The 23,794-nt window shown below is 38.5% G+C and overlaps 14 protein-coding genes across 14 annotated transcripts, besides 1 other annotated feature; 7 read left to right on the top strand and 7 right to left on the bottom strand.

The window, feature by feature from the left end:
- Positions 1–47: 47 nt before the first annotated feature.
- On the top strand, positions 48–1,304 carry BEWA_042180 (conserved hypothetical protein; the record flags this gene model as incomplete). The annotated part of the gene is made up of 1 exon (XM_004833575.1): positions 48–1,304. The coding sequence occupies one exon, from the start codon at positions 48–50 to the stop codon at positions 1,302–1,304; it is 1,257 nt and encodes a 418-aa protein (XP_004833632.1).
- A 372-nt stretch (positions 1,305–1,676) lies between these two features.
- Positions 1,677–3,297, bottom strand: BEWA_042170 (conserved hypothetical protein; the record flags this gene model as incomplete). Its single annotated transcript, XM_004833574.1, has 5 exons — positions 1,677–1,798; positions 1,833–2,552; positions 2,683–2,901; positions 2,942–3,044; positions 3,082–3,297. The coding sequence occupies 5 exons, from the start codon at positions 3,295–3,297 to the stop codon at positions 1,677–1,679; spliced, it is 1,380 nt and encodes a 459-aa protein (XP_004833631.1).
- A 407-nt stretch (positions 3,298–3,704) lies between these two features.
- BEWA_042160 (conserved hypothetical protein) lies at positions 3,705–6,344 on the top strand (the record flags this gene model as incomplete). The annotated part of the gene is made up of 1 exon (XM_004833573.1): positions 3,705–6,344. The coding sequence occupies one exon, from the start codon at positions 3,705–3,707 to the stop codon at positions 6,342–6,344; it is 2,640 nt and encodes an 879-aa protein (XP_004833630.1).
- Positions 6,345–6,457: 113 nt separating this feature from the next.
- Positions 6,458–8,437, bottom strand: BEWA_042150 (conserved hypothetical protein; the record flags this gene model as incomplete). Its single annotated transcript, XM_004833572.1, has 1 exon — positions 6,458–8,437. The coding sequence occupies one exon, from the start codon at positions 8,435–8,437 to the stop codon at positions 6,458–6,460; it is 1,980 nt and encodes a 659-aa protein (XP_004833629.1).
- An 8-nt stretch (positions 8,438–8,445) lies between these two features.
- On the bottom strand, positions 8,446–9,691 carry BEWA_042140 (conserved hypothetical protein; the record flags this gene model as incomplete). The annotated part of the gene is made up of 4 exons (XM_004833571.1): positions 9,523–9,691; positions 9,335–9,482; positions 9,126–9,222; positions 8,446–9,091 (listed from the first exon to the last, which is right to left on the bottom strand). Exons 1-4 carry the CDS (start codon positions 9,676–9,678, stop codon positions 8,446–8,448), a joined length of 1,047 nt encoding a protein of 348 aa, XP_004833628.1. The 5' UTR covers positions 9,679–9,691.
- Positions 9,692–10,230: 539 nt separating this feature from the next.
- Positions 10,231–13,089, bottom strand: BEWA_042130 (alanyl-tRNA synthetase, putative; the record flags this gene model as incomplete). The annotated part of the gene is made up of 1 exon (XM_004833570.1): positions 10,231–13,089. The coding sequence occupies one exon, from the start codon at positions 13,087–13,089 to the stop codon at positions 10,231–10,233; it is 2,859 nt and encodes a 952-aa protein (XP_004833627.1).
- A 435-nt stretch (positions 13,090–13,524) lies between these two features.
- Positions 13,525–13,845, top strand: BEWA_042120 (uncharacterized protein; the record flags this gene model as incomplete). The annotated part of the gene is made up of 1 exon (XM_004833569.1): positions 13,525–13,845. The coding sequence occupies one exon, from the start codon at positions 13,525–13,527 to the stop codon at positions 13,843–13,845; it is 321 nt and encodes a 106-aa protein (XP_004833626.1).
- Positions 13,846–13,897: 52 nt separating this feature from the next.
- On the top strand, positions 13,898–16,048 carry BEWA_042110 (conserved hypothetical protein; the record flags this gene model as incomplete). The annotated part of the gene is made up of 3 exons (XM_004833568.1): positions 13,898–15,452; positions 15,489–15,935; positions 15,975–16,048. 3 exons carry the CDS (start codon positions 13,898–13,900, stop codon positions 16,046–16,048), a joined length of 2,076 nt encoding a protein of 691 aa, XP_004833625.1.
- A 719-nt stretch (positions 16,049–16,767) lies between these two features.
- Positions 16,768–18,054, bottom strand: BEWA_042100 (signal peptide containing protein; the record flags this gene model as incomplete). The annotated part of the gene is made up of 6 exons (XM_004833567.1): positions 17,754–18,054; positions 17,541–17,719; positions 17,434–17,506; positions 17,252–17,349; positions 17,150–17,217; positions 16,768–17,085 (listed from the first exon to the last, which is right to left on the bottom strand). The coding sequence occupies exons 2-6, from the start codon at positions 17,584–17,586 to the stop codon at positions 16,768–16,770; spliced, it is 603 nt and encodes a 200-aa protein (XP_004833624.1). The 5' UTR covers positions 17,587–17,719; positions 17,754–18,054.
- Positions 16,772–16,863: a sequence feature (GA-rich).
- A 38-nt stretch (positions 18,055–18,092) lies between the features above and the next one.
- On the top strand, positions 18,093–19,463 carry BEWA_042090 (DNA repair protein rad10, putative). Its single transcript, XM_004833566.1, has 5 exons — positions 18,093–18,446; positions 18,518–18,726; positions 18,761–19,039; positions 19,074–19,154; positions 19,189–19,463. The coding sequence occupies exons 1-4, from the start codon at positions 18,373–18,375 to the stop codon at positions 19,130–19,132; spliced, it is 621 nt and encodes a 206-aa protein (XP_004833623.1). The 5' UTR covers positions 18,093–18,372; the 3' UTR covers positions 19,133–19,154; positions 19,189–19,463.
- A 44-nt stretch (positions 19,464–19,507) lies between these two features.
- On the top strand, positions 19,508–20,346 carry BEWA_042080 (conserved hypothetical protein). Its single transcript, XM_004833565.1, has one exon. The coding sequence runs from the start codon at positions 19,603–19,605 to the stop codon at positions 20,332–20,334; it is 732 nt and encodes a 243-aa protein (XP_004833622.1). The 5' UTR covers positions 19,508–19,602; the 3' UTR covers positions 20,335–20,346.
- Positions 20,347–20,504: 158 nt separating this feature from the next.
- On the top strand, positions 20,505–21,590 carry BEWA_042070 (ribose-phosphate pyrophosphokinase 1, putative; the record flags this gene model as incomplete). The annotated part of the gene is made up of 3 exons (XM_004833564.1): positions 20,505–20,874; positions 20,909–21,155; positions 21,226–21,590. Exons 1-3 carry the CDS (start codon positions 20,515–20,517, stop codon positions 21,588–21,590), a joined length of 972 nt encoding a protein of 323 aa, XP_004833621.1. The 5' UTR covers positions 20,505–20,514.
- A 164-nt stretch (positions 21,591–21,754) lies between these two features.
- Positions 21,755–22,299, bottom strand: BEWA_042060 (small nuclear ribonucleoprotein f, putative; the record flags this gene model as incomplete). The annotated part of the gene is made up of 2 exons (XM_004833563.1): positions 21,755–21,915; positions 22,212–22,299. The coding sequence occupies 2 exons, from the start codon at positions 22,297–22,299 to the stop codon at positions 21,755–21,757; spliced, it is 249 nt and encodes an 82-aa protein (XP_004833620.1).
- A 4-nt stretch (positions 22,300–22,303) lies between these two features.
- Positions 22,304–23,587, bottom strand: BEWA_042050 (conserved hypothetical protein). The gene is made up of 6 exons (XM_004833562.1): positions 23,260–23,587; positions 23,047–23,203; positions 22,820–23,009; positions 22,656–22,781; positions 22,510–22,622; positions 22,304–22,385 (listed from the first exon to the last, which is right to left on the bottom strand). Exons 1-6 carry the CDS (start codon positions 23,327–23,329, stop codon positions 22,346–22,348), a joined length of 696 nt encoding a protein of 231 aa, XP_004833619.1. The 5' UTR covers positions 23,330–23,587; the 3' UTR covers positions 22,304–22,345.
- Positions 23,588–23,794: the final 207 nt, after the last annotated feature.

The following is a 23,794-nucleotide window of genomic DNA, read 5'->3' as shown; positions in this document are numbered from 1 at the left end:
TATGGATGGAATGCTGTCAGTGGCTATTAGTAAGACATCGCAATAAAATGTTTGTAGTAAGGTTTAAAAACCTGCATAGTAATGCTGATAGGTCTTTGCTTTTCCGAGGAATCCAGAGGAAATATGCCACTCCTCAAAGAGTGGCCTTTACTTCATTGTCGCGGGACGTCTCTGGGAAAATAGATGTATCTTACTCTAATAATTATTTTTTAAGCCTCTTTTCACTACACGAAAGGGAAAAGTTGAAGGAATATCAACCTATTCCCTGGAATCACCGCCAAGACCCCGGAAGTAGAGCATTTATCCATACAAGTCGCAGTTTTTTGGATAAGGCACAAAAAAACAATACTGATAATGTGGATTCCACAAAGTATTCAGCAAAAGATAGCGAATTTGATGCAGAAAAGGCTGAGGAAACATCTAGCAATCTAGAATCGGACAAAGAAAGTACAAATAATGACGCTAGTGATAAGCCTAAGTGGATATTTAGCCCTTTTGGAATCTTCGGATGTGCAGGGCTCTTCTTCACAGGGTGCGGACTCTCCTACCTGTTAGATGAGGGACGTTCTCACAGTGATCCATCTGCATTCTATGACAAGGATGAAAAGCTAACCATGCAAAATGCTTTTAGGAAAATTAAAGTAGCAATGCAGGATTATGCAGTTCACATTCTAAATCCAAAGAATGAACCCCTGCTCCCGGACTATAAGGATCTAAACTATCCACCAAATTTGCCAACATTAGTAATAGACATGGATAAAGTGGTAGCTAAAATAGAATATGATCGTAAAAATGGATGGAGAGTGAAAAAAAGACCGTATGCGGATCAATTCTTTAGGGAACTTGTCAATTACTTTGAAATTGTGATTTGGTCCGATGACTCATATCCCGTGGCTACGGACATAGCTTCTCGTTGGGGACTTCCCGTTATAGGTTGCATTCACAGAAACCACTGTAAAAAGTTCAAGGGAAACTATATAAAGGATTTGTCAAGGCTTGGCAGGGATTTAAAAAGAGTTATATTGGTGGATCATGATAGAGTCGCATGCATGCTACAAGAAAAAAATGCAATATTGATAAAGGAATATAACGGTGACGAAAATGACATGGAACTTTACTACCTGATAAATCTCTTAAAGACAATCGCAATAAACCCACAAGATGTTACGGTGCAAATCAAAAACTTGGGTGGAGGACTTGACTACGAGCTCGGCAGGCGATTCTCCGAACAACTTGCAATTACACAAGAAAAGGCAAAAAATAGGATGAATATCTCCAAGAAGTTTGGTTTTAAACACTTTTAATATTTGCCCATCGCTTGTTACGCTATATCTACCAACCTAGTTGGCGCAATTCTGAATCCGATCATATTCGATATATATCCAAAAACGTTACATTAATTAAAATCTTGGTGTTTGTATCTTATTGTCATCTTCTTCTTTACTCTTGGGCTCCTCAAACCATACTTTCCCTTCTACATCCATAAAGCGATCAAAATTCATGATCTGCGGTATGTGTGCTGTCCCAAAATCAGTATCCTCCATACTCCATGGATCTTTGACTCTAGTATCAACCAGATGCATTCCTTTTTCATCATGCTCCGGATTTTGCGAAGTTGTAAGATACCTTAACAGCAATTCGCTACAATATCGTGTATTTCTATGAGAATTGACCTACTAGACAATAAATTTAAATCCTTCCCTGGGGGTTAACTCTGGTTTAAATAATAGAGAAAGCTGCATGAGAAATTCCTTGAATAATATATAGGTTAAGTGGCCATTTACAGATTGTCCAGAAACTGCAAGTTTTTATTGTGCATAGTATAAACATACCCTTGTCGTACGCTTGTTTTGCTTTCGGTTCCGCATGTGATTCTCTCGGTGAATCTGAATCACCTAAGCCGAAGTCGAGACAAAATGCTATACAACTATTCTCAGATACAACAAATTCGCCATTAACAGGTAATTCATCTCTATATACGCAGAAAATGGAAAAGAGCTTAACCTCATCTTCCGAATCCAAAATCAATTTCTCCTGCATTTCCTGCTTGAGTTTCACCTCCAATTTACGTCGTTCCAGCTCGTTATCTAAGTCACCAACTTTCTTCTCCAAATCAGATATGATTATGTTCAGTTTGTTTTCGGATTCTTCCTTCATAGCTGTTAAGCGTTCTAATTCCTCCTTTAGGTTGTCTACAGTGCGCTCCAAACTGTATATAGATGATTCTTTTGAAAGTAGATCCTTTTTAACTTCTAACGACTCCTCTTCAAGCTTACGTTGCCTATTCATTGAATCCAATTCAGCGTTCCTCCTAAGCTCCATTTCTTCATTTAACCTCTCCTGTAAGTTGCGATTTTCTGCATGCACTCCGCTGTCGTTAAGTGCCTTTATAAGCTCAGAAAGGTGAATCTCTAGAGATTTATATGCGGATGATGAATGATCTTTTGATTTAGAACGCAAAATTTCAATAGGATCCTTTGCTGTAATTGTATCCGTGACGGACTCCGCATCTTGAGTTTCAGCTGGTTCCTCTTGTGACTGGGATTCGTTTTCTGGCTCTATATCAATTTCAGACAGATTATTGGATGCTTTATCCGCTTGATCAAGTATTTCAGAAATTCTTGAGCTGATTCTCGAAATTATTGTTGCTATACATTTGTCATACACTCTCCGTAATCATACCTGTTCTAACAGTAGAATCTATACTCGAATTTCTAGATTGAGGTAGAGAATCCACCTTTCCAGCAGTACTTGTATCCGAGGGTTCAGAGGTCTCTTTTTCCTTGTTCAGATTGATGAGGCTAGACAGCATGTGATTGAATGAAGATTGCACAGTCAAACGAAGTACAGATGCTCTGTATCGAGCAAGTAAATGCAAAGCAAACAAAAAGTCCTCAAAAACTGCACATGTGTATTGTATAGACATAGAGAAGAAACAAACGTAGTCCCTGGTCATTTTTGTTGGTTCTTTCGAGTATTACATTTACAATATCTTCCTTCTTGCGCTTATTCTGAAATGTTGGGAACAATGAAGCCTTGTCCACCTGAATGTGTACGATCTACCGGGAACATGTATCTTACCAGGCTGATAAACTGATCAGTATGCATAACACCAGAGTCTGCGTAGCTCTGGAAAAGCTCTTCTATGGGTTTATGAAGTCTCCATGGTACAAAAATCGTGGTACCATTGAAGCTATCATCCAGGATAAATGCATTTTTACCAAAAACACATTTTTGCAGCTGTTCTTCCCGAAATACCTTCGGTTCCTGTGAAATATCTCGCAACTTACACTCCATTTTTATCTAAAATGGATAATGTGTCGCAATATACAACAAAAGTATAGATTCGTTAACTGTATACGGATAGACACACCTACAGCACAGGGGTGCATCCACAGTCTGAACAACAGAGAGAGAAACTACATTATGAAATATGAGTAATGCGATATAAAGGCCGTGTTCATTCAGTAAGTCACTTTTCAACAAATGTGTAGATCAGAGGCTCATGTCTACTCTGAAGGTGACAGTAAACGCGAGAGCCTAGACTAATGCTAAAACATGTTCTCTGACTAAATTCTAATGTGAAAATAGAGGAGAAAATTCTTCGTATTTCGTCCTCTTCCCGTTTGGTGTGTGGTAACCATGGAATCCCTTACCATGAACCTCATCCTGAGCTCAGTCACTCTATAAATTACCTGGAAGATATGTTGTATGTGAAACTACTTGAAAAGTATCTAAATAATGTCAACAGGCATCTTCTCACCTGTACTAGGTCGTTTTCTAAGCCCAGACATAGGAAGAAGCTCTCAATATATCCAAACAAATCGGACATACGAGGAGATGTACGTAAAGCACCTGCAAAACTCTTAAAGGGGAACCTGTTTACCCCTGAATCTGCAGGGTCCAGGGAACTATCCATGTTATGTTACTGGATTGTGAACTATGGCTACGCAGACTCAAGTATACTAACAAGATATGTAGAATGTGCAATCAACTCTGTTGATAAACTTAATATAAAGAATTTGGCTCTTATACTCCACTCTGTGTCGAAGTATGTCTATACGTATCCTACGATACAGATGAATATACGGAATAAACCGTCCATAGACAATGTATCTGAGCATAAGGGTGGGAATCTTGTCAACCATGATAGTGGAAGTATAGAGAAATTTGTTGATGCATCTGGATCCGATATGGATACGGTAATACAAGGTATCCATTCCGACGCAGATATGAATAAATATTCAAAAAAGGCCACAAAAACGTCAGATGAATTGAGCGACTATAATCGTTTGATACTAAAAAGCATGGAATTTATAGAAAAAATGTGTAGATCTCTACCCCGTTTGCTACCAAGAGGATCCCCAAAGGATTTGGGTATGATCGCGTTGTCTGTAAGCAATTTGTATGATGTTTATTTGAGAGATGTCGATGATTCTATAAAAGTTATTAAGAGTGATGGTACCTCAGAATCCTTAACAGATGATAAAAATATAAAATATGCTTCCGCAAATCTTGAAGGAAAGGGCAATCACGCCAAAGATGAGCCACCCTATGCCAAACAATTATGGAAAATTGTTAAAAACATTCTAAGAGGCTTAAGCGAAGAGATACTTCCTAAACTTTCCTTTTGCGAAGTGGAAGAATTGGCTGCACTGGCAAAAGCATTCACAAAATACCCAGAACTAGATTTTTGCTCATACTTCATGAAGGAACTTGCACTGGAAACTTCCACTGTATTGCTCGAAAAATGTGAACAGATGAACGACCTTCTACGGAATGTATATATAGGGGACGATTTAGTGAAAAATCTCCACAAACTACCAAGGGAACTCACAACTATCGTTTGTTCTATGAAGAAGCTCAATATCAAGGAAAAAATATTTTATGAACGTGCATTGAATACGGTAAATTTTCTAATTATGCTGAAGAAGATGGATAAAACAATTACAGGTAGTAAGCCACGATATGGTAATACGGATGGATACTCAATAACTGATGGCATGGATAAGTATCTACCTAACTCATCTGAGCATTTTGGATATAGAGAATCAATAGAGTCCCTAAGAAACACGCTAGATGCAAAAACACTTGCATTGCTTTCAACTGCTTTAGTGAGCTATGGTAGTGTTACAAGTATACTAGAACATATCTGTGAAACAGCCAATGATTCTGACTTACAACCTCTTGCAACATCATTTGCAATTGCTGCTAATTCTCTAGAAATCGACCTTGCGAAAGAGCTTTTGAGCAAAATTGATGCATCAGATATATCTCAAATAAACCCGGAAGCACTGCCAAAATTTATACGGGGGCTGCATAAAATTCCATCGTTGGATGATAATTACATAGAAAATATTAAGAAGTTAATTGTAGAAGGCTGCAATACAGATGTTATGACATCTGTATATATTCACAGTGATAAATTTAGAATGGGAAAAACTGAAATCGTACAACTGGCTACAAAAATATCTAGCGAAGTGGAAAATATGTCCTTGTACACAGTGATTCATCTTTTTTATAAGATTACAAACGTACTATCCGATTCAGATTCTTATGAGGATAATCTTCTTTTTAAAATAAATTCTGATACAACAAATCTCTCACAAAATGAAGTTAATGGTGACCTACGATATATTTATACATCGTCGGTGCTCATTCTTAAAGGTCCCGTACTAAGCACTCTCAACAAAAGGTATATGGAAGTTCCTGTCGAGCACATGATTCCAGTATTAAAATACACAATTGGGTATCATGGGGATGCTTATACTCTTATTTTAAACTTATGTAAAAGGCTGTCAAAAGAGGTGCACTTATTTCCGAGCACGGACATTTTGGATATCTACCATGAACTAAAGAATAAGGGGTTCAATTCCAAAAGGGCGTTCAAAGGTATTGCCAAAAATTTTCGATTAGAATGCAAAGATTCTACCGCAAACAAATATCGATCTCTCGACAAAGACCAAAATGATAACTTGGAAGTTACGAATGTCAAGGCACCTTCAGATATATCCATTGATGCCGTAGTTGAAAACCCTACCGAAGTTCATTCTATCTCTAAACATGCTGTTCCTATTAGTTCAACTCTACACTCTGGAAATGATTCAGATGTTAAAATAATCGCAGATGCTATGAAAAACGTGAAAGATGTAAAACCGCTTAATCTTGAATATTTTAGAATCGATGAAAGTGAATATGAACCCACAGGAATGCAATTCGAATTCAGAACTTTTCATGAGGATTCTGCAGAACAAGACGAACCAAAGAAAAAGGCTCTGTGGCCAAAGGGTGTAAACTCAGAAGATTTGCAGTTAGAATGGAAATCTCATAGATTGGTAAAGTGACGATATATCATTTTCACACTGACGCAAAAGTATAATTTGCTGAAACAATATATACCGCTTGTCTAAGAAGTTTACCGTAAGGAATATTGCTAAACATTTATATTTTATCTCTATCAATTCTTTTGCGAAGTTTGTGCTTGCTTATCTGCCTTATCCATCTCTATTAGCCTCATTCCTCGTTTTGGATGACCAGTTACTACTCTATACTCTCGAACCGAAACAGCTCCAAGTTCAGCTCCAGGATGTTTTTTTACATTTTCAATTTTGGCGACACATACCTGCACATTATTGCAGTCCTTTCCCTTTGAAACAAAGCTTGCAACATCTGCAGCCATTTGTATGCTATTTTCGTCATTCTTGTATCCTCTAAGTAAGATATGTCCTCCTGGATAATCCCTTACATGCAGCCATAAGTCCCCAGGCGTTCCTATTTCATGAGTTACTGTCTCATTTTGTTTTGCATTTTTTCCAACGATTATCATGGGAGAATCTTCGCGTTCGTTAACACGTAGAATAAGAATACCTTTGTATACATCTTTTGTTTTTTTCACTTTATCCTCTTTTTCCTCTATTGCTCTCTTCCTGTTCACTCTGGATAATCTCTTATAGTTCACTAGATCACCTAACGCGGTAACCTCATTGTACAAGGAAGTTAAGGTTTCAAATTCATCTGCCTTTCTAAACTTGGGCATTGCATCCAATAGACTTTTGTATGCATCTATACTATTAATCCTCTCTGAAACCTTTGCAAATCTCTCAGCCTGCTGAGGGTCATTCTCGCATTGAGCAGCTATACGTGTTAACCGATCAATGGTTTCTTTAATGAGTACATCGCACTTTTCTGCAAGCCTGTTATGCTTATATATAGGACAAAATGTACCCCAAAGATTGTATATATTCTCAATGTGCGTCTGTGGCTTTGGTCCATCTTGTAGTTTGTCCACATTCATTTCAGTAGATGTTGCACTAGTTTGTATATAGTCATCTGAAATTTCACTGAGAGTTGTAACTTCACTATAAAACGCATTGTAGAAGCTCTCTAGGTTTTCAATTTTAGAAACGTGTGTTAGCGGATCCACCTCAACTTTTTCCGCTAATTGTTGCACAAAAGTCTTGTCTATACCCTCATATGTTTTTAGCATGGACTTTATTAAGCTCATGTGCTGGCATGTTGAAAATCTTTCATTAAATAGCGAAAATGTGTCATTCTTACTCGGGACTATATGCTTAGGTTCAGGTAAAAGGAACTTTTTTCCAACCCCAAATTGCAATCCCTCTTTTTCATCTGCGCATTCCGATGTGAGTAATATTGTTTGCGATTCTGATTCTAACAAAAGTAATTTGTTTACCCTATCACAAATTATGAGAATTTCGTATGCAGGGGTATTCCCAGATCCGGTTATACTTTGGGCATCTACAAATTCAATCGATAAAATATTCCTGAATGGATATGGACAATGTATTTTCTTAACTCTAAGTCCAGAAATGCCAGACATAATACGTTCAAAATATGATAGTGTCCTTTCATTTGCATTTATATAATTTGCCGCCGGAGATGGAATCAAAGGAAACATTGCAGAACTAAAAACAAGGCAAAGAGACTCTGCATATTCAAAACCTCTGAAATGCAAGATAGAACCAAAAACTTCTGGGTTATGATACTTGGAGTCAAATTCTGTAGCTCCAATAAATGCTGCCTTTTTAAATACTACGTTCAACTCTTTACTGTAATTCACCAAGTGAGTAAAGTTCTTTCCGCAATCTTGCAAGAGCTGTTTATATATCTGAGTATTACCCTTTTCTTGTTCCTTAAGAATGATAGAGTCGCTCCTAATTTTGTCTGATATAGACGTAACATTGTCATAAAAAGTGTTGGATGCATTTGAATACAACCTACATCGTAAACCTCTGTAAATGGGAATGGAGCTATCTATACCATTAGAAACAAAAGGTTTTGTTTCTTTCAAAAATCTTTGGTTAAGACATTTTAAGGTTGAAATGTTGGAATTGCGTAAAAAGGCAAATGTAGATGTATTTGCAGATAATAAGGAATTGATATATATCAATGCGAATGGGCATCTCAATATGTACATATTCCCTACTATAACAGTTTAAATTTTATATCTTTTGGAACTGATTCAACTAAAAGTCCTCTTGAAACTATGCTTCCATAGTGCCAAGCATCTCCTTCACTCCAGCATGTGCAAACTGATGCCTGTGGATTATGGTATACTCTATTTAAGGATTCATTCCTCGTATGTAAGAAAATTCCAGTAGCTCCACAAGTCAAGAGTAGTTGGTCATGAAATGTGTTATAATGTATCTCCTGTATCCAATGATTGTGACCACTATCAAAAACAGTCGGTTCAAGTGTGGCTCTTAAATCCCAGCTATAAACCCTAGTGTCTTCTCCAACAGTTATTACCTCATTTGGTACATTTGGGTTGAACTTCAAGTCCAAGATTGCACCCTTGTGAGGAGCTGATCCTTTTAGGGTGATTCTGTCAGTTAGTTTCTGTCTAAAATCTATAATTTCAAAACAATTGTCTATACTTATTCCAAATAAATCCGAATGATGTGGATCAAATGCTCCTGCGTGATATGAACCCGAATATCTAAGTTTTGAATCTGTATTTATCCTAAATATTTCCTCAAAAGACTCTTCACTTTCTTTAAATAAACATAGTGATTCTCTTGAAATTACGCAAAATCTACCAAATTCTCCGGAATAAGGATCATAAGATATCCTAAAACGTGTAAATTTCGTCCTTATAAACGAACCTCTTTACGTTTCTAAATGTAGAATCTAGCTTTACTAGTGTCTCAAAACTCCCGAGAGAATCTTCAAGATCAACCTTGAGTAAAGAAAGATAACTCTCTACATTTTAAATATGAAGAATAGTGACAATAGCCACGTAAACCATGAATACGGGTCAACTCTGGTAACACATGGAAATGCCAACTTCCCTGTATACACGACCCTAACTCACCTCTTTCTTTGGTGTCACGAAAAACAACAAGTATCTCACTGTTAACCCCTTTGCCAAAGGGAATTAGGTGTTCAACAGGTGGAAGGTTCTTTGACTGTGCAATCTGAGTGAAATTCCTGCTAGATTCGTCAAAATCGACGAGTGTAAGCTATAAATCAAATGTATTTGCTATAAGTGTGTGCTCTTACCGTATTATCTGTAGAATACTCAGAAGTACCAAGGGCAAATCGATGGATATTCGTATCAGAAGCGGATAAGCTACAAATCGACTTGCAAGGTTTATCAAACTGGTATAAGTCAAAACCACCTATTGTTTCATCACTAACTGAACTGGAAACCTGCATTAATTAATTGAAATGACACATAAAATTGAAAATATATATGGTGGCCCTTACACATTTCACGTGATACCTTTATAGGAAAACTGCTCACATTTATAGTAACATCTCTATAATACATGTACCATGCTCATATCATAAAGTGTGTTCTGGTATAGAATGGAATTGGTAAAAGTATATCTGGAGAGTATGCTTATACTAGGAATCTTGTATACGCAAATCCGGGGTATGCCCTTTGAGGAACGCTCAATATGGCTGTAATTCAACAGGAAATCCAAGTACGGTGGAGCCTCTGGACTTGGTAGCCATTGAGAGATCTGTGTATGCATCTGTAAACGTCTAATTAGCGGGATTTCAATGACAAATTCTGGACTTCGTAACGCTCTATAGGGTAGTTTTGTGGAAAAAATCTTGTTAATTACTATCCAGCCTAATTCCCTTCTCCGTTGTTTAGCCACCATATTAAAAAGCTGTATATAAACCCGTATATGTTAATATTGTATAGGGTCATCCCGTAAAATTTATTCATTCAGCAGCTAGCTGATCTAGACGAAATTTTCAAGCACATGTCTTGTCCAATGTCCACATTGCATTTGTAGCTGACCCTTTTGCGGGTTCCATATTCTCTGGGAAACATCCAAGTTCCTTTGCGATTGAATTTGCCGCCTCTAAAGCGTTGAATTTTTGGTCAGGAGACATGCATCTACAACAAATTGCAGACTCATGAACACTAGTAGCTACAAATGCGTATTTTGGGAATGCTTTTGACATGGTCTGAACCATCATATTCACAGATTTCAAATCACCTTCCAACTCATTAACAAAGAACCTTACAACTGAAGGATCACCCTCTGTGTATTCACAAGATTCAAAATTAGAGGTTTTGATTTCTTCAATGTAATCTGATGCCAAACTTTTTGCAAGATTTGCAAGTCTCTTTTGATGGGCTTTTATGGCAAAAACTTGTTCGTCTATAACCTGCTCAAATTTGCTCAAAAGTTTTCTTTTTCCTACAAGGGGAACCAACTTCTCATCCTGAACTATTGCTCTTAGTGCAGTTAATTGTTTCATATTCTCATTTGCATTCATAAATGCTAAACTCGTATCACCTCCCATTTTAATATCTTTTAATGAACCAACCAAGTTGTCCAGGGATGTCTCAAAATGTTTTAGATTAGAGGCTGCAGTTGCGCTCTGTGCATTTGTCACAAGAGTTAATCTGCGTACACCCTTTGATATACCCTCTTCTCCAATTACATAAGCACTCTGTATGGTTTTCGTATTTCCGAGATGTGTACCACCACAAACTTCAATTGATGTAGAAAGTCCATCATCTTTTCCAACCGATACTACACGTACAATCTCTGGGTATTTTTCATCAAAATTGGCTCTGATTCCAGATATCTCAAGAGCTTCCTTATAAGGAATTGATTTTGTTACAACTTCTAGTTCTTTGGAGATAAAATTAGCGAGTTTTCGTTCAATTTCCTGCAAAACATCCTCGCTTAGAGCTCCTGAACCATTGAAATCAAATTTCAATTTCTCTGCATCTAATTGTGACCCTCTTTGCTTGGTGTCCTTGTTTATATCACGAAGAACAAAGTTTAACAAATGGGTACAGGTGTGATTACATGCCACCTTTACTCTCCTATCATAGTCCACGCGCATTTTTACAGTTGATCCTGCATGTATTGGGGTATCACCTGCAGTACAAAAATGGAAGACTAGGCCGCTCATTTTGTACACTTTGTGAACTTGGCATGTATCTATAAAACCTTCGTCATAGATTTGTCCACCTCCCTCGGCATAAAACGGAGTAACATCGGTAACTAACGCAAATACATCTGCATCTTGCACGTCTTGAAGGCCGCCTTCGGTCCAAATTGCAAGAACCTTTGCATCAAAAATCTGCTCCTTTGGATCCTCAGAGGACCATTGGTATTTTGCGGAATCATCTGTAAGAACTCCATTGCAATGCTTAGATATAACATCCAATTTATCTGCAGATAATGATTCAAGTAAATTTGCAAATGCATCATCTTTGTTTACTCTTCTGTCTGATTTTTCTTGGTGCTTTTTGAGTTCCTCTTTAAATCCGTCAGTGTCTACACCAACTCCATACTCTTTTGCCATCAAAACGGTTAAATCCAGTGGAAACCCATAAGAACTATAAAGTAAGAATGCATCCTGAGCACTAACTATAGCTTGTCCGCTGGTGCTACCGTCAGGAGATGCTTGCTGTGCTTGTTTAATCATTCTGCGGAATCTCTCTCTTCCTTTATCAAGGGTTTTAAGGAAGAGTTCTTCTTCCTCATGGATTATACTCTTTACTATGTCCTTATTTTCTACAACCTCTTTGTATGCGTCGCCATATGTGTTAACGAGGGAATCTACCAATGTATGCAAAAATGGTCCATCCACACCCAAATGTTCCCTTGCATACCTTACAGCTCTCCTAAGTATTCTTCTCAGCACATAACCTCTTCCATCATTGGAAGGATAAACTCCATCTGCAATTGCAATGGTCAAACATCTAACGTGGTCGGCAACAACTCTATATGCGGTGTCCACAATATTCAAGGAACCAGAATATGCTGGTAAGCCTGGTACCTTCTCATGTATAACATTCATAACAGTAGATAAGACATCTGCATCGTAGTTGCTGCTGCTCCCTAATAGTACGGCACAAAGTCTTTCCAAACCCATTCCTGTATCTACGCATGGGCGCGGTAATGGCTCCAGGGTACCATCGCTCTTCCTGTTGTATTGCATAAACACAAGGTTCCATATCTCAACAACTTGAGGATCATCAGCATTTACGAGAGAAGCAGCATCTCTATTTCCAACGTGATCATAATGGATCTCAGAACATGGTCCGCAGGGACCAACGTCAGCCATTTCCCAAAAGTTATCCTTCAAGCCAAATGGAAGGATTCTCTCTTCAGGAAGGTATTGCATCCAAATCTTCCTTGCCTCATCATCAGGTGGGCAAGATATCTTTGGGTCACCACCAAAATATGTTACATAGAGTCTATCCTTGTCTAGCCCATAAACGGTGGTGAGGAGCTCAAATGCGTACTCAATAGCTTCCTTTTTGAAATAGTCGCCGAAACTCCAGTTTCCCAACATTTCAAAGAATGTGTTATGGTAGCAATCATGACCTACATCGTCTAAGTCATTATGTTTACCACCTGCTCTGATGCATTTTTGACTGTTGGCAACCCTCCTTAGTCTACCAAATTCAGTACTCTCGTCACTCTTTCCCATTATAATATCTTTGAACTGGTTCATACCAGCGTTTACAAAGAGTAGAGTCGGATCATTGCAAGGCAAAACAGAGGCACTTGGCCAGTGCACATGACCTTTTTTCTCAAAGTATTTGATGAATTCACTGCGCACCCAGGAACTATTCTTCATTTTTAATATACCCTAAATAAGGTTTGAGGTGTATATATGTGAAATGTATTCATAGGGCCCTGAAAGGAGTGAACGTAAACATCATGGTCCAGTACATTGATTCAGTGCAACAACTCACCCTAAAATGAGAAATATTGCGAAATAGCATAGAATTCCCTAAATTCCGGTTCACAAAGGAGTATCCCGGACACCTTTTCAAGTTATAAGGTCTAAGATGTATACAAGAAGATTCTCCACTTAAGATTGATACAAAGCCTAAAAAACGCAGGATCGTACTTATAAGAATATACATACATGATAAGCGTCAAACTCTTCCCATTTATTTATTATAAAGGACGGTGGATACACCATAATACTGACGCTGCACTCTACTCTCGCCATAACACACACATTAGGTGTAAAATATAGACAAATGCGAATATTTGTGTTTTATATATGGAGTTTGAAGTTTCCCGGGAGAAATTTCAGCGTGATGTCGTTTTAAAGGATCGCTTAAGACGTGGAGCTCTAATACTGCTATCAATATCCATAATATCCAGCTGTATTGTAATATACGAGATCTATAGAGGACGTGGACTAAAGGAAAGGGCAACGGTATCATCGCTATTCTGTACATTTGGGACCTTTATACTCGCATTCTCAGTGCTACACATAATCCATAATGCGAAGGAATACAAATTTGGAGTAAGAAGGATCGTTTTTGACTATCTGCTTGCAAGTATGCTCTTGTATACCATCTGTTTGTACATTCACTAGACAAAGGTGGACTGTAAACTGGCTAAATTTTCATACACAAAAATACAATACCATGGATGAAAAAACAACGTACGATATAGACAAATTACTGGAAAATCCAGTTCATTTCATCAATGAACACTTTCCAGATGAATACAGTCTTTGTGGAATTGATTCTTTAATATCGGAACTTAATGAGGAATTGGAACACCAAGACAAACAACTAATTAAAATGTTTGAAGAGAAGGCAGTAACTGGTCAGTTGGCTCATGAGAAATTTGAACACCTTCAATTTGCAACAAACGAACTAATGTTACAAATTAATGAATTACAAGAACAGAGCAAAAGAGGAGAAAGCTCTCTAAAAATTTTGAGTTCAGATATTAGGGCCCTTCACAATGCAAAAATTAACATTTGTGATACTATACTCGCATTAAAGAGGCTTATAATGTTGTCTAATACGTTAGATGATCTGAGTGAAACTGCTAAAAGTAGAAATTATAAAGAGACCAGCGGCTATATTGTAATTTTGCGAGAGTTACGTGAACTGGTGGACCCTCTTAAAAACGCTCCTCCGGTAGCAAAATTGATACAAAAATGTGATAGCTTATTTGAGAAACTAGAGGAACAACTAATTGAAGATTTGGAAACCGCCCTAGGCCTAAAGATGTCAGAGTTAATGGATGACAATCTACCAGAAATAAATAACATGTGCGTCTGCGCAGATGCACTGGGAGATTCCGTTCGTAAACATATATCTCAGAAATTTTCTTCAAAATTATCGCAAGATTACCAAAATATGTTCTATTTGGCATTTGATTTGAAAACAACCGATGGGATAAATCACAGATTCTCTTGGATCAGGAGATCCATCAATGATTTTGATGATAAATATGGTGAATCAATGCCTTCAAGCTGGGGAATACAGGTCTCTTCGACATGGCTATGCATGAAAAAGCTTAGAGATCAGCTTGGAGATATCCTCAGAGAATCCCACCAAACCTTGGGAGCAAATAGTGTTCTTTCTTCTCTGTTACGTTGCAAAGAATTTGAAGAGGAACTTGACTGTAGATTATCGCAATATACTAATGAAAATGCTCAAAGCCCTGAAAGTGCTCCTATAGAATTTCCTGAGGCCTTACAACTAAATTCAAAGGTTACTGAAAAAAAAATTCATAAACCATTCAAGGGGATATTGAGTAGATGTTTTGAGAGTTACCTAGGACCTTGGATAGCGAGTGAGGAGGTGCAACTCATGGATCTCCTTGCAAGAATATTAGTGGATGATACAAAGGATTCTGCAATAATGATGGTCCTATTCTCCGCTAAAGAATTGTTTTCTGCTATAAATACACGTTTTCAGGCAACTATCTCAATAAGTTGTGAACAAACGTTGTTCGAAATGTTTTTGGTTTTTAAAAGGCTCATTGGAAAGTATCAACAGTACTTGAAGGAAAGAGCTGAAAAGTTGCAAAAGAATACAGATTTGAAATTATTTACAAAGCTTTCTGGTTACGTAATTGCAACCTGTGACTATTGTCTGGAAAGTATAGATGGACTTTCCGACGAAATTTGTGAAATTATCGCGTCTGCATATGTAGAGCTCGTTAACTTCTCTGTGGAGAAAGGTGGGTATTTTTATATGATATAAACTTGATCTACAGAAAAACTTACCGCAACAAAGGCCGATGCATTCAAATGTTTAGTGGATAAAATGTGTCAATTTTCACACAATACCGATGAAATCGTTGAAATCTATGGGCCAAGTGACGAATTGCTTAGAAATGAACAGCAGGTTCTAGAGTCTATAAAACACTCAAAGGAGCATCTTCCCAGTACATACCTGCTCCACATTGTAAACAAGGTTCCTAGATCGCTAATGGTACACTTTAAGGAAATCCTCTTTTCGTTAAATACCGTTAGTGACGTTCTAGGTCAGCAATTGCTTCTGGATGCATACGAGCTCAGAAAGTTTTTGCTGGAAGATATAAAGCAATCAGTGGAGAACCTACCGGCAGGATATGTGCAGAATGTAACTTCAGAAATGGACAAGCTTCAAAGTCTCACAAAGGTACTCAATACTCTAGAGCACAATACCGAAGCCTATCATGGTAAGTTTTCGTTTACAAAAGTGTACATTAACCGTTCAGCTCTGTTGATTGAAAATGGAGGATCATGCACAAGGGATGAACTCGATTTGATTTTAAAAATTAAAAAGGTCTAAGCACGAACTATACACTAACATAATTTATACATTTCTACGAGAATTCCTTCCCAGTTGCTAGCGCTATCAATACATCTACTGTGAGTTTGAAAAATGATGGAAAAATCCTAAAGTTGTAATGAGATATTCTGTTCCATACTTACCCAAAAAGAGGCATCAAGTATTGAGCGTTAAGTGATCCTATCCCAGCCGTTACTACGGACGAAAGTATAACCAGGAGCGATAAAAAGAATGGATATTCAAGCTGTATCACCTTGTGACTAAGCTAAATAGGAAGCACTTACCGCTAGCATAAGGCAACCTAGGCAGCCCATCGATGCCAACATAAGTAACGGATCTGTTTTCGATTTTGAGAGTCCCTTGTATCTGGGAGTGACCCTTGTATTCGATTTCGACTCTGAGGTATAATGTATCAGTTAAAATATGGCATATAATTTCCACATTACACATTTCAAGGGCATTTCCAAGTGTAAAGGGTAAATATAACCAAAAATATCGGATGAATGTATAATATGCGACACAATCTTCAAAAATACCGAAATTTTTCAAAGAAATGAAACAATCACGAGAATGCGCAACTTACCTGCGAGACCTCCCATTTTCACTTCCTAATGTACACTTTATAAATTAAGAGTATATATTTAAAGTGCAAATTTAGAGTAGTCCCTTCCAAAGACTGCATATACACTGGAGTGCTACTGCCCTGATAATCTATCACTTTACTCTTCTTCATCCCCCTCTCCTTCCTCTTCGTCATCATTACCTTCTCTTTCTTGGTAATCATCGTCGTTTTCTTTTTCTTCATCTTCATCGTCATTGCTTTCGCTTTTCTTATCAGTCACCTTGCTACCATGTCTCCCAAACAAAATGGCACTTTTATATCTCTTTTGCAGCCTCTGTAGCTTTACATTTAGTATGTCAAGCTCCCTTGTCACAAGCCTAATGTTGTGTTGTTTGTGAAGGAGCTTTGTTTTCCCCTTGAAACTATTCTGGTCTCCAACATCCGCATTTTTCGCGGACTCCAAATCCGATTGTACCTGTAATTACATTATCCATGTTGTTTTAAAACGATGTGTAACGTGTTTGTGACACTGTACTTACATCTTTAATCTCCTTTTCCGTTTCCTTTATCTCTTCTTGAATCTCCTCAACAGTATTCCCCTTTATGGCTACAAGAATTATAGGCACATGTAGTCCACTTACCCATCATTTTAGCCATTCGGGTGTTGTGTACGTTGGTGAAGACGTCAAAATTATTCTGACCCAGACACTTGAGGGTCACGGCATACTCCCATTTTTCTCTATATGCAAATGTCTCTCGGTGCATGTGCATTATATAGTCGAAATTATGGATGGTGAGAATACAAAAGAGATGATTGGCATACCTGGGTGTTGGATCTTCAGGAAGCATAATAATAATTGGGGGTGTGTATCCATGCTTTATCTTTACAGTATTATCTGCAAATAAATATGGCGATTATCTATAGAATACCTTGATCAGGGGGGATCACTGTAGACGAAGAGTCCAAGCTCTGCATTAAAATGTGGACAATACTCCAAACATACAATGTTATCGTCTCTTTTGTGCAAGAGATCCAAGTTATCCTTTAGCTCTGCCTCGATGTCTTTACTGCGATTCAAGTTTTGGATGAGTAACTTTTGTTCATTTTCCTGTAAATTCCAATCTGTGTCCATTTAAACTCACCAATTTTGCGATATCTGGTCTATCTGACCTACACACTACCAGCACGTGCAACAGAAATGTCAGACAATAGAGATACATTGTGACTGAATCAGATGTATATCTCGTGAGTAGTCATTTGTAGTATGAAATAGAAAGTTTTAGTCTCGATTTTCGCCTATTAATCGTCTCTGGTCTCCAAAGGCACACATTCCTCCTAAATTCCTTCTACAGAGAGAAATGGTAGATTAATGTACAGCAAAATAGTATCTTGTGCGTTTCTAGTCCAAAAGGCTGTGCAATTTTGTGTATATCAGGCGAGTGTGTAATAAGTCCCCGCCCCTGATCTCGTTTGGGATTCCTGACAACCTCAGTCTCTGTTTGGGACTTGTAAGTGTATTAAATACTCGCAAATTGTATATTTGTCTCGTAGGTGAGGCTTACGGTGGGAAAGGTCTGGAGAATCCCTGCTGTTGTCTACAAGACTTCAGAAAGTGTTCTCTAATGTACTTTACGGCCCAAATAGTGGAATATTTACGATACTGAGTTGTTTATATAGGCTTAAATAGGGTATAATGGCAAATTTTGTACCTGAAACGTGCCAGCTATAAGTACCTAAAGATGGTCACAAGTGCGATATAAAATGCCAAACTTCAACATAAGAAATGATGATCACTTGATCATCTCTCCCAGACAAAGGAGGAACCCTCTAGTAAAGTAAGAACACATGTGCATACAATGGACTCTGTCCCAAGAATATAAATCTAGCAGAAACTAACAATTTGTAGGTGTTTTAGAAACATAACTTTTGTGGAGAGTGATATACCTGCAGATTTCATGATATCTCCGGAAATATCTGTCCTCTTCCTCTCTCTAAAATATCACAGGCTACATAGCAACTACATCATTGAGAGGATAAAGTCAATACGCCAACACAAAATTCCAAACTTGTTTATCCTATGTCAAGTCGATATTGCAGAATTTGCAAACATCTTGAGTATGTTTATAGTCACTCTCATCTGAGCATCTAGATCAGCTAACCGTACACACATTCACGTATGGATACAAGATACTTTTGAGTTGGAACTGCCATGAAAGCGCAGCTGTAATAGAGATACTAAAATTAAATTACTACAAAGGAATCGAAATACTGAACAAAAAGGAAACGAAAACGCATTTTGAAACCGTCTGTGACATGATTTCAAGCGTCAGAAGCATCAACTCCAGTGATGCATCTCTCATTTGCAGAAAGTTTAAAACTCTAAAAGAGATTGTACACTTGGGAGAAGACGAAATATACTCGATACCAGGTATCTCACATTTTTGCCATTCACTCGATCTTAGGTTGCGGAGAAAAAAAGGTAAAAGCCCTAACTGCGGCATTCAAAAACAGCTTCTACTAGTTTCATGTACAAAATTTTCGAGGTAATCTCTCCTGGAAAGACATAAATTTTATTAGAAAAATATGGGATAATCGAGAATGCATGCATAAATTGATAGCAGTGTCTATACACTAAAAGGTACATGTACTGGGACATAAATTAACCAAAAGTTACTGAAAATTTTATAATCGCAAGCCCTAAACTTACTGGAAGAGTCACCGCCAGGAGGTTTTCTCACTGGTGTATGCTGCCTCTTGTGGGTTTCTGGGTAGTTTATAACATCAATCATACGAGTCTCTTACCTTGGGTCTTATCTTCTGTGGGATTCTCAACGTTTGTAGTCTCTGTAAGGTTGTAATAAAGTGTGTATAATGCTTACCCTCCTTGTCCATTTTTAGTCGTTATAATTATCTGTAAATATATTTTTTAACCTCATCTATAAACATGTAGTCACTTTATCTGCCTCGCAAAGTACTCGGAGACGCGTAGCCATGGACCCGGAAATACGACACCTCTATATCGGAGTTTTAAAAAAGTTTTCCAAGCAGTACTCCGTACTTTGCCGTAAATCTACGAGTAAACGCAGAAAGTTTGTAGATGCGTACGTAGATGGAACAGGTAAAAGTAGTAGGTCCATGGATATTGAATTCACGGCAAACACACCCATAGACGCTACAAATTCTGAAGGTAACACCAACATTATCGCACATCAGGAATATTTGAGATCAAAGGACAGTGTCTTGCGTGATATTCTCTGGGAGGAAGACGGACTTAACCTAGATCTGAAAACTTGCTACTATTCCAACGCCCTAAAAGCGCACAGCACCGTTAATAACAAGGGTACAGAGTCCGGAAGTGATGAAGGAAAGAGCAGTAGAGGCACATCGTCAATTAGTGACTCGGTGGAAGATCGCACCGAGGATGAAGAAACTGCAAACGAACCTGTGGAGGCTCCTGTAGAGGTATCGGTAGAAAACACAAAGTGTGCTGAGAATTACAAGGGATTTACGTACTGGAGCATAGATACAAAGAGTACAATTAATCGGAAAGGATATAAAATGTCGCTCCTGGAAGAATCCGAGGCCTTTGTGACAAATGCATTCTGGGTAAGCAAAGACTTTAGCAACACACCTAGGCATCTACTCTTACAAGTGGCACAAATCGCATCAAGGGCGTTCTTTGACCCTCACTATAGACTTTATCTACAAAATACCTATCTCTAGAATACGAGGCCTTGTCACGTTGCAGGATCATAATTTTCAATTACACTACATTTACATGTAGAGATATCAAAAGAATCTTCCAATGTGTCGAGCGAATGGACGCTTTTCAGGGTCTTATTGCGTTCCCCACCCCCTGCGGTGTATGCAATTCCCTGTACTTCCATACACTTGTTGAAAACCATGAAGGAATTTCGTATGTTTCTATCACTCTGTACGGAATCAAGCGTAATTTGCCACGGAAATGCCAGTGTGGAGCTGGCAAAAAAGGTTTCCGAACTCACAGGAATACCACTCAGCAATGGCTACGTAAAGAGGTTCGCAGATGGTGAAATATGTATGGATTTGGGTGGATTCTTGAACAACAAACATGTGGTTATTATACAGTCCACATGCCCACCGGTAAATGACCATTTAATGGAACTTTTGCTCATGATCTCAACCGCAAAGAGAGCCGGAGCCAGTCAAGTTACTGCTGTTGTTCCATACTTTGGATACGCCAGGCAAACTGATAAGCATACTCCAGGGGCTCCCATTTCATCTGTAAGTTTGACCTTTGCACTTCACATTTGTTCAGGCTGATGTCTGCAAGATGATAGAAACCATGGGCGCGGACCGTGCCTTCACTCTCGATTTCCATAGCGTCGTTTGCTGCGGTTTCTTTAGCCCAAGAGTACAATTCGAGAGCTTCTTGGTCCACTCGGTTGCCATTGAACATTTCCTATCTCTAGGACTTGACAGCTTTTCAGTCGTTTCACCGGATGCAGGTGCCCTCAAAAGAGCAACTGCGTTCTCTGAACTCTTTGGCGAAAAGCTAGGTGAAGGTACGTTATCCTCATCTTTCATCCATGTGATTTCCACAAATCCTCCTTGTACATTAACACAAACTCACAGGTTCATTCGTCGAAACAATTTGCATGACCAAAGTAAGAACACGCGCAAACGAGGTAGACAAAATGGACCTCACTGGTGATGTCAAGGGCAAAAATGTTATTCTGGTAGACGATATGGTTGACACTGCTGGAACCCTGGTCAAAGCAGCTGAAATGTTAGTAAAAGCTGGAGCTGAAAAGGTGTTTGCATTCGTCACCCATGGCCTATTCAGCGGACCAGCTTTGGACAGAATAAAAGACTCCAAGTTTACAAGCGTTGTAGTTACAGACTCAATTCTACACAGAAAGGAAGTTTTGGAGTGTCCAAAGATCAAGGTCATCTCCGTCGCCAAATTCATCGCAAACATGCTCGTTGGAAAACCCTAAAATTTCCTTCTCGTGTACAAGGCTTGTCACAATGATGACTGTTCATGAACCGTGATACTAATTTATTCATGCATAAATCCCAATGAAAGCATTGGATCCTATAATCTTTCGAAAATAATTCGTGAGTAGAAAAATGTACAATAATTACGCTTGATGGTCGTGACTTATATAGTAAACTGCGTGTTCATGTTTAGTAACGAGTAAAACGTACCGTTATTTCCTCTGATGAATGCATCACCGTATGTCTTTACGAGCTCACCGTCGAGATACTCTTTGGTATTTTCCATGGCGATGTTCATACGTTCGTCTAGACTTGCCAAAATGCCTACAAAAGTCATTAAGTCCATTCTTGAAAAATTCAAGCTCCATGGGAAATATACATGTACAAGAGCTGATTAATGGACAATACTATAAAAGTAGCTCCTGCAAAGCAACCATTCTGTCATTTATTGAACCAAAAACATGATAATTAGAAACTTGTATCGTACATTTGCGACGTGAGACGAAGATCACGCAATAAATTTGACATTGCACAAAACTAGGATAGTATATACGAACTTTACGTTAAAATAGCAGATAAATGCAAAAGAAAGGTCTAAAATAAACGAGTACAAGCCATACCTCTGAAATCTGAGCCGTTGTTGAGCTTGACAATCACCGGCTTCCTGGTTATTCCATTTATATAGGCACTAGGGCTACTATTCTCCATTTTATATAAAAGCAAGTGTTACAGTGTATAAATTACAAGTGCGTTACTACATCATATTGCAACAGCTATTCCTACGTTTGGCATCCCTACAGTACAAGTTGTAATGGTGACACAATACGAATATAGACATTGATATGCTCATTATTGCATCAAGTGCATGTATAGAAACAACTACACGAGCTCGAGGCAATGATGAACAGAGAAACACACCTCATGAGTCTAGCAGTGCTCTGTGTCATATCCTGACTCTTTGCGATGAGTTCATCCAGGTTCTCCTGACGGTTCATGAGACCGTCCAGAGTATCCATTACGATCATTCGTGTCTAAAAGATGTGTTTTGCATGCATTTCAATTACCTCGTCAAGCTTGTGCTGTGCATCAAGCAAAACATCCCGTTTCCCCTTGTATTTCATCATCAACTCCCTGAGCCCGGGGTGCTTTAATGCCTCTCCAACATTATCTCTAAACACCTGTCCCTCAGGCTAAAAGGTATTGCATTTAGGCAAGAGTAAAGAAATACCTTGTACAACTGAATAGCTTCATGCAAAAATTGCAAGGCCTGGTACTTTGTACAGGCTTTGTTTACACCAACAATGAAAACCAATTGGTGTGGAGGTTTATGATTAGTTGCCTTTACGTAAAAGGTACCCATGTTATTTTCCATATCTACACCCTTTGATTGGTCAGGTGTAGCCTCTTGAGCGCAAGTTCTATAAAGTATGAGATGGTCAAGCGATGAAGAAATACCTTGATACAAGATCTGTGACCTCTCTGGATATATTAGCAAGGTATCCAGGGAGCGGGGAAAAGTCGTATTCCGCAGATAATCTGCAAGCCTCCTTATCAGCAAAGTGGCGCATAACTACAATCGCATAAATGTGACATCCTCCCGAATTCTTGTTACCTATAGTTGCATGAACGAGTGAACAAGTAGGAAAGTGTATGAACACCAAAACTTACCGCATCCTCTATTTGCTTGGCCAGCGCCAGGGGCCAACCCGGCTATAACGTTGTTGAACCAAGCAGCCATTTATCGTATATTACAGAGGTCTCTGGGAAATGATGTATAGCAGCCAAAATTTTGGCTCTTGTACCAGAGTTGCAAAGTGTGCCAACTAAACCGTAAATTTTGCCGATAAATAGAGGTAACCGAAGTCTAATTCTAATAGCGCGAGGTTAGAGTCGCAAACTTGACGTCAAATCCCCAAAATTTGTACTCGGCAAAGTGAACGGAACATAATCTGGAAAATCAGATTTAACGTACCAGAAAATCACAAACTTGTAGTGTGTAGAACCGTACGGTCGATGGGCGGATGTGGGATGCCTCCAATGGCATTTCTGTGCCTCCAGATCACTGCTATGTGCTCCTTAGGTGGTATTATCTAAGGAGTATAGCCATCATCTTGTGTTATCCTGGATCTCTGTGGCTATACGGGGTACACCTCTGTAGGATGGCACATACTTGCCGCTTGCAAGGCGTAGTGTACCAAGAAGG

This window comes from Theileria equi, assembly GCF_000342415.1.
Source record: "Theileria equi strain WA chromosome 2 map unlocalized gcontig_1105316255037, whole genome shotgun sequence".
Lineage (NCBI taxonomy): Eukaryota > Apicomplexa > Aconoidasida > Piroplasmida > Theileriidae > Theileria > Theileria equi.
Note: the sequence above shows the minus strand (reverse complement) of the source record. Positions and strands in the feature narration are given on the sequence as shown.

What these genes read in the sequence shown, in the direction of transcription:
- BEWA_042090 (XM_004833566.1), top strand. Translation starts at nt 18,373, where the DNA reads ATGCCAAACTTCAACATAAGAAATGATGATCACTTGATCATCTCTCCC. An exon ending in AGGAGGAACCCTCTAGTAAA is followed by an intron (nt 18,447 to 18,517) that starts GTAAGAACACAT and finishes AACAATTTGTAG; the next exon opens with GTGTTTTAGAAACATAACTT. An exon ending in CGAAATATACTCGATACCAG is followed by an intron (nt 19,040 to 19,073) that starts GTATCTCACATT and finishes ACTCGATCTTAG; the next exon opens with GTTGCGGAGAAAAAAAGGTA.
- BEWA_042080 (XM_004833565.1), top strand. Translation starts at nt 19,603, where the DNA reads ATGGACCCGGAAATACGACACCTCTATATCGGAGTTTTAAAAAAGTTT.
- BEWA_042050 (XM_004833562.1), bottom strand. Translation starts at nt 23,329, where the DNA reads ATGGCTGCTTGGTTCAACAACGTTATAGCCGGGTTGGCCCCTGGCGCT. An exon ending in GTCACAGATCTTGTATCAAG is followed by an intron (nt 23,010 to 23,046) that starts GTATTTCTTCAT and finishes CATACTTTATAG; the next exon opens with AACTTGCGCTCAAGAGGCTA. An exon ending in AGCACTGCTAGACTCATGAG is followed by an intron (nt 22,386 to 22,509) that starts GTGTGTTTCTCT and finishes CTTGTACTGTAG; the next exon opens with GGATGCCAAACGTAGGAATA.